Raw genomic sequence first — 12,708 nt, forward strand, 5'->3', positions numbered from 1 at the left:
AATGTTGGTTTGGAGCTTCAAAATTTGCAGCTATGTCATTTATTATAAAGCATTCATTTCCTTTGGTATAGCAGTAACATAAGTCAGAGGGTGGAAGAAACTACTTTTGACTATTAGTAAGAGACCAGGCAGAAGGCTACTTCTCATAGTTCTGGTGACAGGCAATAAGGATTCTAAATTAGGAGGAAATTAAGGAGGAGTCAGAGCTGAGAAACATTCCACAGGAAGAATTGAAAGGACTTAGCAATTGACGCAATGTAGGGGGAGAGAACAGAATCATAGACAATCCTGAGACTTTGGGCCTCATGGGTGATTGGGAGAAACAGGGAATTGGGGAGGAGGAGCTGGCTGGGAATGAAGAAGATGAAAAAATTAAGCCCTTAGTATCTCTAGCTATTTTCTATGCTTCACAAGTGGAAGATGTTATAACAATATTGCAACAATATTTTCAAACCAAACCTGGCAAAGAAATGTTGCCTCTTGATATAACTGCTGTCTCGTCACACGGCCAATTGTCGCATGTCCATATTTTACCAAGATGAGCAATTATATGTTCTATAATGGCAGTGGAGCAATAAAATTTATGTCTTGTCATCTTTAACAAGATTAGACATAACCCTTCTCATAAATATAATACTGAATGAAGATTTTTAAGAACATAAGTGTAGTTAAGGATCCTTGAGTTTATCCCTTGTAGTTAATTAAAATCCTCCCCAAGAATCTGCAGATGATATAAGGATGCTGAACATTTTGCCCAGGGAAGGTCTACATGAATAATTTCTCCATACCTTGTCCAGCTTCGTCTCTGTATGTAGACCACAACATCTCTGGTATATAGATTTCAAAACCGAGGCAAAGGGGGTGACTCCTATTCCTGCAGAAATGCACACACTGACTTGATAGTGAAAAACATCTGTAATAGCAGCTCCAAATGGTCCATCCACTGCCAGTCTAAAGGCATAAAATAGAATACAATTTAATATTCAGGAACAAAATCAGAAAATATGATTTTAAGGATGACTTTCTGAGTCCACTCCCCCCTTAAGGAATTACTTAATGTATAGTTAAGAAGCATAGCTCTGGGATTGGTCAAGGGATATCATCATTGGGAACTTCCTAGACTAGTGAAATAACAGGTGTAGGCCAAAAAGGAAAAAAAAACCACTAAAAACAAAAGCTATGGGTTTAAGATTGTTCTATTTGGGGAGTTGAAACTTGACTTGAAGATGTATGGGTCTGCTTCCTTGTAGTGACAACAAGGCTGTCGTTATGGGCAGATTCAATTGGTGAAAGGACAGATATTGACTTATTTTGGCACCTCCTGTCTCTCCTATGTGATGGGCTTGCTTTGTAGTCATTGGAAGTTGTGTCCATGGAATCAAGGTTAGAGAAATAAGTTCTTTTTATCTTAAGCTGGCCAAATGAAAAGCAGAAGAACTAAGGTGAGTTGGAAGACCTATATTGCCCTTTTGGAATGCAATTCCCTTCCTTTCTCACTTGTTTAATCAGAAGATTTAGTGTATACAAACTGAGCAGGTATATTGTATGTCATTCAAGTGTAATGGAAACCATTCATTTGAATTTCTTGAAAATACACTACAAAGTCTGGTCTCAGGGAAATCATAGCACCTTACCTACATCACAGCAATACAGCATGTCCCAGGATAATGAGGTTTTAATTTCTCCATGTTTAATATATTGTTTGAGACAATGCCAAAGAGGAATTATTTATACTGTGACCTCTTGTTACAATTGGGCAAATTCTATTCTTAATATACTAACATATCATTGGTAAAGGGTGGTAATAATAGCTAACATTTATATAACACTAAAGTTTGCGAAGCACTTTATACAGATTAATTAATTTGATCCTCACGACAACCTTGGGAGATAGGTGCTATTATTATGCCCTTTTCTAAGATGAGGAAACAGACTAAGAGAGGTTAACTAACTTGTCCAGAATAGCACAGCTGGTAAGTGTCTGTGGAAAGATTTAAAATTAAGTCTTCTCAATTCCAAGTCCAGTGCTCTATCCACTGCCCAACCTACCTGCCAAAAATGCAAGCAAACTTAGAACTTCCTTGACTTATATATCATATTTCTATCTTAGAGTCTCCCACTGGCAGTCACTCAATCTTTTCTTTACTAGTGTACTCATGGTTCAGGGTGGTACCAATCTTTTGAAAGCAGCTTAGGTGTGATAGCAGATACATTTCTGGATTTGGAATTAGACCTTCATTGGAATCCAGCCTCAGATGCTTATAAGCTGTGTGGCCCTGATCAAGTCTCTTAGCCTCAGCCTCAGTTTTCTCACCTGTAAAATGGGGAAAACAATAGCACCTGTTCCAGAGGGTTGCTACGAGGATCAAAAGAACTAAAATGTGTCAAGCTCTTTGCAAATCTTAAAGCATCATAGAAATGTTAGTCATTGTAGACACTAGATTTCCTGAGTACTCTCTACTTGTTCTGCTCAGTCCCAAAGGGCAGAACTAGGAGCAACAAGTGGAAGTTACCGTGGCAAATGTTTGATGTAGGAAAAATTTCCTAACAATTATTGCTAACCTAGTATTTAATGGGCTATATATAGGCATGAGTATTATAGAAGAGTAATCTATGAGTATATCATCGATTCTCCCTCACTGAAAATCTTCAAGTCAGTCAATTAATAAGCTAGTGTTAACTACATCCTATGTGCCGGGCCCTGTACCCATAATATGATTGTTATTTTTTTAGGATAATGAGGGTTAAGTGACTTGCCCAGGGTCACACAGCTAGTAAATGTCAATTGTCTGTAGCTGGATTTGAACTCAGATCCTCCTGAATCCAGGAGGATCTGAGTTCAAATCTGGACTCAAATACTTAACACTTACTAGCTGTGTGACCCTGGGCAAGTCACTTAACCCCAATTGCCACACACACACACACACAAACCAAAAAAACCCACCCCAAAACAAAAGAAGCTTACCCTCTTTCCAATAAAACCTGGCTGACCATGAGTTGATTATGATGTGGGGGGTACACTTATTCAGGTATGCCTAGAGAACTGGAGAATTCTCTTCCAACTCTTATATTTTATTATTCTGTAATTCTTTACTTCTCACAGAATGGCTACAACCCACATAAGTGATGCTTCTAGGGCTGAGGTGCTACCAATTCTGTCTCTCAATCAGTCATGACTTAATATTTCTTTCACTCAAATATGGTCCTGGATAATAATAGCCTTGGGTAAATTTCCTTTATGTTTTACAGGATTTACTAAAGTACTCTGATACACAGATTCTCAAAGGGAAAGAAAGAAAGAAAACAAACAAGAGATACACCCTCACAGCCTCGGAGAAGACTATTTCTGTCTATTGTTGTCATATTACATGCTGAAGATAATATTTTATAATGCATATTTACACACTTTAAAATGAAATTTGATTCTAACCTTGGAAGCGTCCAGGGCTCCTTAAACGATGTTTCTTCTGCTCCGAAAGCCTTAAACAAAGCTTCTGTCCAATCACCTGCCACACGTATATGGACACTGAAAAAGTCTTCCTCGGGGGCTGAGGTGAGGGTGAAAGGATGCCATTCCAACTGGGAGATGGAAGGGCACTGTAAAAAGATGTACTGTCCGGGCTCCATTTTAAAATCACGCTTTTTCATATGAAGTTCTAAGACTTCAGAGGGATGAGTTACCACCTAAATCATAACAAACAAGATCATGATTTGCCTTTTCATTCAAGTTTAATTACAGGAAAGGAAGAATGGAATGGTCTGTAAAGACACCTATGAATCTCTTTTAACTTGCTATGAAATTCACCATCATCTTAAAGAATTATATTTTCAAAAAAGGGGAAAAAACAAAGCTATTTATTATTTTTCTAAGTATGGTGCCACATCTGTTATGTGGGGAAGTCTTAGCTTGGGAACAACAGTTCCTAGGCTATGGCTGACCCATATTTTTAGGCTTCTCCAGGGGTGTGCTTAAACTGACTCAAAGAAACTCCAGACTAACAAGATTTCCTATTCAAATATATTTCTTTGATAAAAATAGAACTCTCTATTACATAGCAATAACAAGTACCTAACATCTATATTTACACAAATTATATATGAATATATTTTTGATGCTTAGGTTTTACTTTTAATTATTGGCTTTTTAGTTATTTAATTCTAATAAATAAATTGCATCCCTCAATAACATATAACTCTTCTCAATCAACTTATTCTAACACTGTATTTTCCTCAGATTCCAAAGGAAAATGAACTCCATATTAACTGTAAAGATTTTCTTAAAGTCAAAAGTCTAAGTGGGCACTCAGAGAATTATTGGTTTTGGCTTTGAGTTTCAGTGCAACGTGGCATCAAGATGTTTTTTAACTGAATCCACAAAAATATTCACCTGCTAGAACACTTGATTTAATCTATAAAGATGAAATCTAATAAGAATAAATATAGAATTGTATACTTTGGTTCAACAAATCAGTTTTCAAATATATAAAGTTGGAGGGCTAAGATTTTTAGTGGATAGCAAGATTCTGACATGGTATCTGAAAAAGTGAATGCAGTCTTAGGCTGTGTTAGGAGACATAACATCCAGGACTAGGGAGGAGATAACCTCACTGTAGTTGGTCCTGGTCAGGCTATACCTGGAGTATGCCAGTCCGGTCTGGGTACTACATATTAGGGAAGACATTGATAGGCTAAAGTGCATCCAAAAGAAGGTAACTAGAATAGTGATGAATCTTGAGATCAAAGCTTCTGAGCATCAGTTGAAAGAACTGGAATAATTACCTTAGAGAGGAGAAGACTTGGGGAAGAGGAATGATAGCTATTTTCAAGTTTTTAAAAGTTCATCATGTAGAACAGGAATTAGATTTATGTCTTAATAGAAAAGATACTAAACCTAAAGTCAGAAGAACCTAAGTTCAAATCACAACACTGCTATTTAGTACCTGTTTAACCTTGGGAAAATCATTTAAAATCTCTGGGTCTCAGTTTCTCCATTTGTAAAAAATGAGGGTATTAGACAAAATAACATGCCAAATCCCTTCAGATCCTAAAACTATATTCCTATGCTTAGCTCCAAAGGATGGAACAGGAAGCAATCAGTGAAATCTGCAAAGAGGCAAATGTAGACTTTAAATAAGGGGGAAAATTTCTAACAATTATAACCATCTCAAAGTGAGATCTCATATGGTAGTAAGTTCCAGCTCCCTCAATGAGGTCTTCAAATAAAGGCTTAATGACCACTTGAGTATATTATAAAAGGGTGTTTTATGCAAATAGGGGCTAGATTAAATGGTAGAATTTCTTCTAACTGAGGTTCTGTGATTGTGTGAAAGCCATTATACATATCTTTTCCCCTAGCCTATTAGGAGGAGAAATTTTTCAATATCTGCTTATATTTTCTGAATCTCAGACTGGCTACTCTCTTTGTGTATCTGTTAAGTGGTTCTGGATATGAATCATAAACATTTGTTTTTGTGTAAAAACAAAAAAAGTGATGCTTTCCTGTGTCTGTATGGGTTTAGAGAGGCAAGTTAGGTGAAGGTGGGAGCAGTTCATAAGGCCAGGTCAAAAATGTCACCACAGTAGCAAGTATATCTATTTTTCAGAAAAACAAGTTGAAATGAAAAGAAATATGGTGGAATTCCCATTACTGCCTCATAAACCATTGGCAGAATTCAGTAAACTGGTCTGATCACTAGACCTACCTTCTCTTCTATAAAATTAGTCACACTAAAAGATGCTCAGGATGCAAGCAATTATTAGAACAGAAGATGAGCCTCTAAATTATAGACGGTTCTGCAATAAAAATGGCAAATTAAAACTTGGGCTAATAAAAATTTTTCATCTACACTCTGGCTTTTATTCCTACATAAAGCTGCATACATACCTTAGTAATGACAACTTTCTGTTGAAATCGCCAGAATCTAATTATCCTTTCACACATATACAAGACCACAGGGCCTAAAACCCATTTCCAAGCCTGTAGAAAGAAAAAAAGGAACTGAAAATATAATCCCAATAGTTTTACTCTGGACCAAGCCAATATATGACATGATGGGGTTAGGATGTTTCCTTTGTAACTCTCACTGATTATCTAAGAATTCATATCCTTTTACTAAATGCTAAATTGTTCAATTAATCTCTGAAGTCCATGAGAAGTTCTTATTTAAAGGATTAAGCCCCTTGGTATTGATATTTATGCTTACTTGGTCAATGATACCTTTACATAATTAGAAAAATTGAATTTTCAAAGAGATAAGAAAGTTGAGAGCCTACTTTGATTGAGAGAGCATCATAAATGCTTCCAATTCTAACAGAGTCCAAGGTTTACAAAGCAACATTAACGAACTCACTACTTGATCACACTATACTACTAATCAATAGCTTTGGCCTGTTCTGCCTTGTGAGTTGGGGGTTTACATACCCACATACCACTTCATGGAATGTAAAGCACCAGGTTTGTTACACAGTACACCACCACCAGGTTTACCAAGTCAACAGAAAAGAATAACTGTCAGAAAAACTGTGATTTTGAAACTGTGTCCAACCTAAATTTACATATATGAATATAGAAATGTTTGGACTAATCCTAAAATCATTTAATCAAGTTCCTACTAAACTGTAAGTTTGAAAAGTATGATTTTGAAATGGTGGCCAACCTAAATTTATATATATGAATATAGAGATGTTTGGACTAATCCCATAATCATTTAATCAAGTTCTTACTAAACGCTAAGTTCTTTGAGGACAGAGACTTTTTCCTTATTATCTTTGTATTTCTCATAACCCCTAAATAGTAAAGCATAGATACATAATTATGGATAAATGATTGAATGGAATAACCAATTGCTGGTCTCTTTTACATATTAAATATGATGGTTGTTATAGGAAAAACATAATATATGGTCCTTGCTTTCAAGAAACAGAATCTCCAGCCTCCCCAGGCCAAATTTTATTTATTTCAATTTACAAACACTTATTCAATATTAACATTGTGCTAATAGGGAAGTGAGGTGGTGCAGGGCCTGGTCTAGTGTCAGAAGACTCATTTTCCTGGGTTCAAATCCAGCCTTAGACACGTACTAGCTGTTTGACCCTGGGCAAGTCACTTAATGCTGTTTGCCTCAGTTTCTTCACCTATAAAATGAACTGGAGAAGGAAATGGCAAATCACAATGCTATCTTTACCAAGAGGACCCCAAATGGAGTCATGGAGAGTTGGACACAACTGAGAAGGCTGAATAACAATGATAATATTATGCTTGCAGTTGGGAATAAAAAGATAAAAACACAACAGTACCCATCCTCAAGGAGCTTACATTGTACTGGGGGAAGATAACATGTACATAGAGAAGCAGATATGAAATAGGCATAAAACAATATAAAATAAAGTCAAGGGGGAAGAACTTTTAACAGTTCAGAAAGAAATCCTCATGTGGTAGTGGCATCTGAGCTATGTAGAATAATTCAGAAGATAATCACCGTAATGTGGAAAAAAACATTGGACATGGTATTGAATAATTGGGATTCCTATCCTGGCACTGCCTGTGATGATGGGAAAGTCACTGAACCTGCTTGGGCTTCAGGTTACTCATCTGGAAAATGAAGGTGTTGTCTTAGGTGGGCTCTGAGGTCTCTTCCAACATGAGATCTATGACCCCTTGATCCTACTCTATCCCACTTTGGTTGTGCAAATCTATCCTCTGCAAATTTCAAAAAGAAATATTATTGTTAGTTTAAGCTTCTTATCCACCACATTGTCTACTTTTGTCCTGGCACCTTTAACACCATCTTGTGGACAAGGTCTGTGTCACACTGCTTTTGCAATTCTATAACACTGAGTTGAGTGTTAGCCACATAATGGAAACTCAATAAATACTTTTTGATTGCTTGCTTTATTTTTCCAATCTTCCATAACTCTCCCTTTCCAGGTTCCTGACCTCTCTATTCCAATTACTTTGAGTAAAGCCCTTCTGTTTTACTTTTGCTATAACTAAGTTTTGCTTCTTGCTGTTCTTTTTGTCTCTTTTGTTTGCCTCTGGGTCTATTCTCCCCTCAAAAGTCAACATTCACCAGATGCCCTACCAACTCTCTTCTAAAATTCAGTACTAATCTTATAAATCTTATCCACCAAAGGTTTGTTTTATGCTGACAGTGTGAAGTACATTTAAATCAACCATCCCTACCTCAGGAAGGTTTAGCAAATGTCTTGAACCAGATGGAAGGGGGGGATCATGAAGTGATGGTAGAGCAAAGGAGAAAGATTTTGAAAGGAGGTATGGACAAGAAAGGGGGTAGAAATGAAAGGAGGAGGCAAGGGAATAAATCAGTGATTCTCCTAACCCTACATAAATTTGGAGAGTCTCTAGAGTAGGTTGGACAGAAACCAAAGGTAGCCCTTATTTTGTACAAGAGCAAAACATACTCATGATTTGAATTGCCTTGTTATTTGAAATTTTGCACATAGCATATTTTCCTTATGTCCAAATATCTGGTCTCTCATTTTTCTTTGTCAGTTAAATGTAATAAAGATTTTCTTCTTATTCTTAGTAATTCACATTCATATGGGATATTTTTGGACCAAATCATCCTGATAATGATCAACTTCTTATTTAAGTTATTAACTCTGAGAGCAGGAACTTTGTCTTATTTTTTTGTTTTGTTACATTTCTAAATCCCATAATAATAGAGCTGGGAAAAACCTTAAGAGATCATCTATTCCCACATCCTAATTTTACTCTCTCTTTTAAAAAAATGGATTACCTAATGTCTCTCAATTTTACTACTCTTTTAAAAGAATCAGCTTTTAGTTTTCATTATTTCTCTAGGCTTTTTCCCATCTTCTCTATTTTGTCCTCTAATTTTCAAAAGTTCCCCTTTCAAAAAAATAAAAACAAAGAGTTCCTGTTTCATGCTTATTTAGGATTATTTATATGATTGTAGATTTACATTTGGAATTAGAAACCACTGAATCTGTCCTAGGAAAATGAGGCACATAGAGATTAAGTGATGCCCCACCAGGATCACATAGCTGGTATGTAGCTCTGATTTCAGTGCCCTATCCACTACACCATTTTATCTCTTATTGGATCTTTTGTTTGTTTGCTTTTAATTCATACTCTGTTCATTAATCCTCTCTTTGTGTATTTTGTTAACATATATTTTTGTTAATAATAATTTTGTTTTCAGATATCTTTTTTTCTTATGGGACTATATGGGTCTTATGGGACTATGTTTTACTTATACCTCCTACCCCTCAATTTGCTATGTTATTTCACTATTATCCTCTTTCACATAGTTACTGTTTATAAGATTTGTTTTTTCACGCACATCATTTAGAATGTCATTATCAAGTTTCCCTTTAGGGTTGCATCTTTTCCTTCTATTTCATGTGTTTGTTACTATTTTATTGTGCTATAATCTGGAAAGTATATGTTTAATATTTCTGCCCTTTTACATTTATGTATAATTTTTCTGTGCAGTTTTATTTTTTTAAAGATATCATTTTATGCTGAAAAGTATGTATCTTCTTTAAAGTCCCCATTAAGAAGATGCCATAAATCTTTTAAACCTAACTTTTCTAACAACACTTTAAGTTCTACATTTTCTTTTCTTTAAAAAAAACACTTTTTGTTGGATTTATCCAATTCTGAGAGAGATTAATGTCTTAACAGTTATTAACAAATAAATTAAATGAACAAATATTATATTATGTACTATGTCCCTTTGGAAATAAGTTAACTTTTCTTTTATAGATTTAGATGCTATGTCATTTGGTTCTTATTGTTTTAATGTCCATTGAGCCTATAAGTACAACATACTATCCTGTATCTCTCTTGACATTATGTGTTTTTATTTTTGCTTTGTGTTCACAAGGTTTTCATTTCATATGGATCTTTACCTTTTAGAAATCTTTCTTTCATGTAGCAAATAGTTGAATTTTTTTTTTTTTGTAATTTCTTCCAGATTGCTTAATCTATTCACATTTAAGGGTGTACATCAGTTAGGCTTATGTTTTCCTTCATTTATTTCTTCTGTACTGATTTTTAATCCCCTCCTTTAAGTCAGCATTTTGTCCCTGTAATAAACTTTGTTTATATCACTTTGATGCCCTCTTGTTCCCAATGAACTGTCCTTGAATTTACTTAAATTATTAATTTCTCTTTGTTTTATTTAACTCGTTCATCATTCTGACTCCTTTTTTGATTCTTCCCTTTCTCCACTCAGAAAAGTATGTGGTTCAGAATCTTTTTTTCATCCCTACAACCTTAGCTTATATAACATTATTTTGTGGCACTCTTTTCCAAGAAGTTTTCATTTACTTTGTACTCCTTTTTATATCTACCCCTCTTTAGGCTACAGTGAATTAGATGATCTCATTTGTGTGTGTTGTGTGTTATTGCTTTCACTTGTTCCTTTTATATTCTTTTTATGTACTTCACAAAGTATCTTCTGGTGTATCAAATCTGAGTTCCCTCTATGCCACTTCTATGTTAATATGTTTTTGGATTTCATGATAGTCTCTCTTTCCCGTATGTATGTATTTATGTATTCATTTATTTATTTTATATTTCTTTTTCTGTGAGACCTTTCTTCTGTTGTGCCTCATTGTTAGAAATATCAGCTCAGGAAGAAGGCAGTGTTGCATGGAGGGCATCACTGTTTCTGAAGTTAAAATGACTAGTTCTATCCTTTACTCTTTCAATGACCACTCAGTACTCTGAGGACCAGCTTACCCTATCTCTGATTCTACCACCCTTGGTGCCAAATGCTCCTAGTAACCAACAAATCCTTTCTCCTGGTTTGTGTAATCCACTGTTCAAAGGAAGTAGTTCTCTATTGTGTCCATTTCCCTCCAGATAAAATCCTTTATAAAGACACTGTTTCTCATTATTACTCTCATGGTTATATGATTTAATGGCATAATTTTCTTTGCTGCAGAGAGAGCCAACTTCTGATGTCTGCCCACAATCTCTATTCCAGATACTTCTCGCTATTGCTTTTATTTTATTTTCCCCTAACCTCACATTCTTATGGATATATTTAAAAAACATCTTGTTTCCTTTTCACTTAGCACTGGGATCAATAGGAAGGGTTTGTTTCTTGCTCTTTTCTGGCTTGTCTTCTCTCTTTCTGCTTTAGTGATACCTCACTGTGTTATCCCTACCACAAAAGTTATTCTTTTGCTTATAAAGGAGCATAAGATGTAGTTCACAAATAATTATTCTCCTCTTCCTCTTTCTTTTTCCTTGCTCAAACTCTTTAGTAACCATATACACTTGTCCTTTAATAATGCCCCTAGTGCAATTTCTTTTCTTTCTTTTTTTAAAAGCAATAGCTTATAAATAGGAGAGATTATTTCATTGCTTAGGTTTTTCTTGAACATTGTACTTATTTATTTGTCTTGTGCTTTTATTGTTTGGTGTTTTTGAGCACATGGAAGCCTGCTCATATCTTTTGGGGAGGGGCAGGGGTGACTCAAATGTTACTTTGTTTCTTTTTCATTAATTATTAGGTTTAGTTTTGCAAGATATGCTACTTTAGGTTATTCCTTGAACTCCTTTCCTTTTAAAAAATGTATTATTCAATTTCATTCTCTTATTTATTGTAGCTTTAAAATAATGCCAAGCTATTTGAATTGATGTTCCTTTATAGCTGAAAGTCTGTTTACAAAATTTGCTGTTTGGTGCTAAGATTCTAAAATTAAACCAAAATATGCCTTGAAATTTCAAGGGTTAATTCATGGAGTGGATAAATACTTTTTAAAAAGTCACAGTTTTCTTGTATTATTTCCTCTAATATGATAATAAGATTTAAAAATTTATCATGCTCCTATGGGTACTTAATGGTTCTTAATTTATCTTTGTATATCATTTGTTCCAGGTCAGTAATTCTGGCCTGAGTAAAATTACTGTGTTTTCCCAAAGTTTTTGCTTCTCTTCTGAAAATTTTCTTCTATTTCTATATTTTTGAATTCCAAATTTGCCATTCCATCAAATCTTTGAATTCTCCATTATGTGTTCCAACTTCTCTATTGAATTTTTTCTTTCTCTTTGTTTTAAGAGCTTTGGTGTCTAATAATTTTCATCCTAATATTATTTAAAAGATATATTTCTATTTTGTATCTCTTGCTATTGTTTCATAATTTCTGTGGAATTAAGAGAATTCCTTTTGGATTGAGAATTCGAGGTTAATTTTTCTTTGTAGTATAATATTTGTTTAGTATGTTATGACCTTCTTTTGAATTTTTACTCATTTTTCCTTCTGCCTATATAGGTCATATTGTTGGTTTATCTGATTGGTAACTCAGCTTATATTGAATCCCTCTGATCTGGACTTTTTATCTTTTGGCTTTTTAATACAAATATACACACACGCATACACATATTCCCAATAGTTTGTCTATGGTTTTCCTTCTTACCCTTTGATATCTAAAAATGGGGAGAATTGACTGGAAACCTGACCTGTATAAACTCCATTAGGAGAGGACTGATCACATCTAGATTTCTTGTTCCCTTTCCACTGGGAATGGAAGCCCATAGGACATCTTTTTCAAACATCTTCTCTCCATCCTTTGCACTCTATTTTCCTGGGTGGAAAAATATCTTTTGCTTCTAATAGAGTAAACCCCCTTATACAAATAAGAAAAGAGAGCCCTAGAGAGGTGAAGAGCTTCACTTAAAATCTTAGAGCTAGTAAGGGGTAGAGCAAG

The 12,708-nt window shown here is 34.8% G+C and overlaps 1 protein-coding gene across 1 annotated transcript in view; it reads right to left on the bottom strand.

The window, feature by feature from the left end:
- Positions 1-12,708, bottom strand: part of NOX3 (NADPH oxidase 3) — a 98,119-nt gene that overhangs the window by 42,880 nt on the left and 42,531 nt on the right. Inside the window, exons 8-10 of the mRNA XM_043963256.1 lie at positions 5,885-5,977; positions 3,431-3,684; positions 789-951 (exon numbers count right to left, since the gene is read on the bottom strand). Coding sequence (XP_043819191.1) covers positions 789-951; positions 3,431-3,684; positions 5,885-5,977 — 510 coding nt within the window. The remainder of the gene's footprint in view (positions 1-788; positions 952-3,430; positions 3,685-5,884; positions 5,978-12,708) is intronic.

This window comes from Dromiciops gliroides, chromosome 4, assembly GCF_019393635.1.
Source record: "Dromiciops gliroides isolate mDroGli1 chromosome 4, mDroGli1.pri, whole genome shotgun sequence".
Classification (NCBI taxonomy): Eukaryota; Metazoa; Chordata; class Mammalia; order Microbiotheria; family Microbiotheriidae; genus Dromiciops; species Dromiciops gliroides.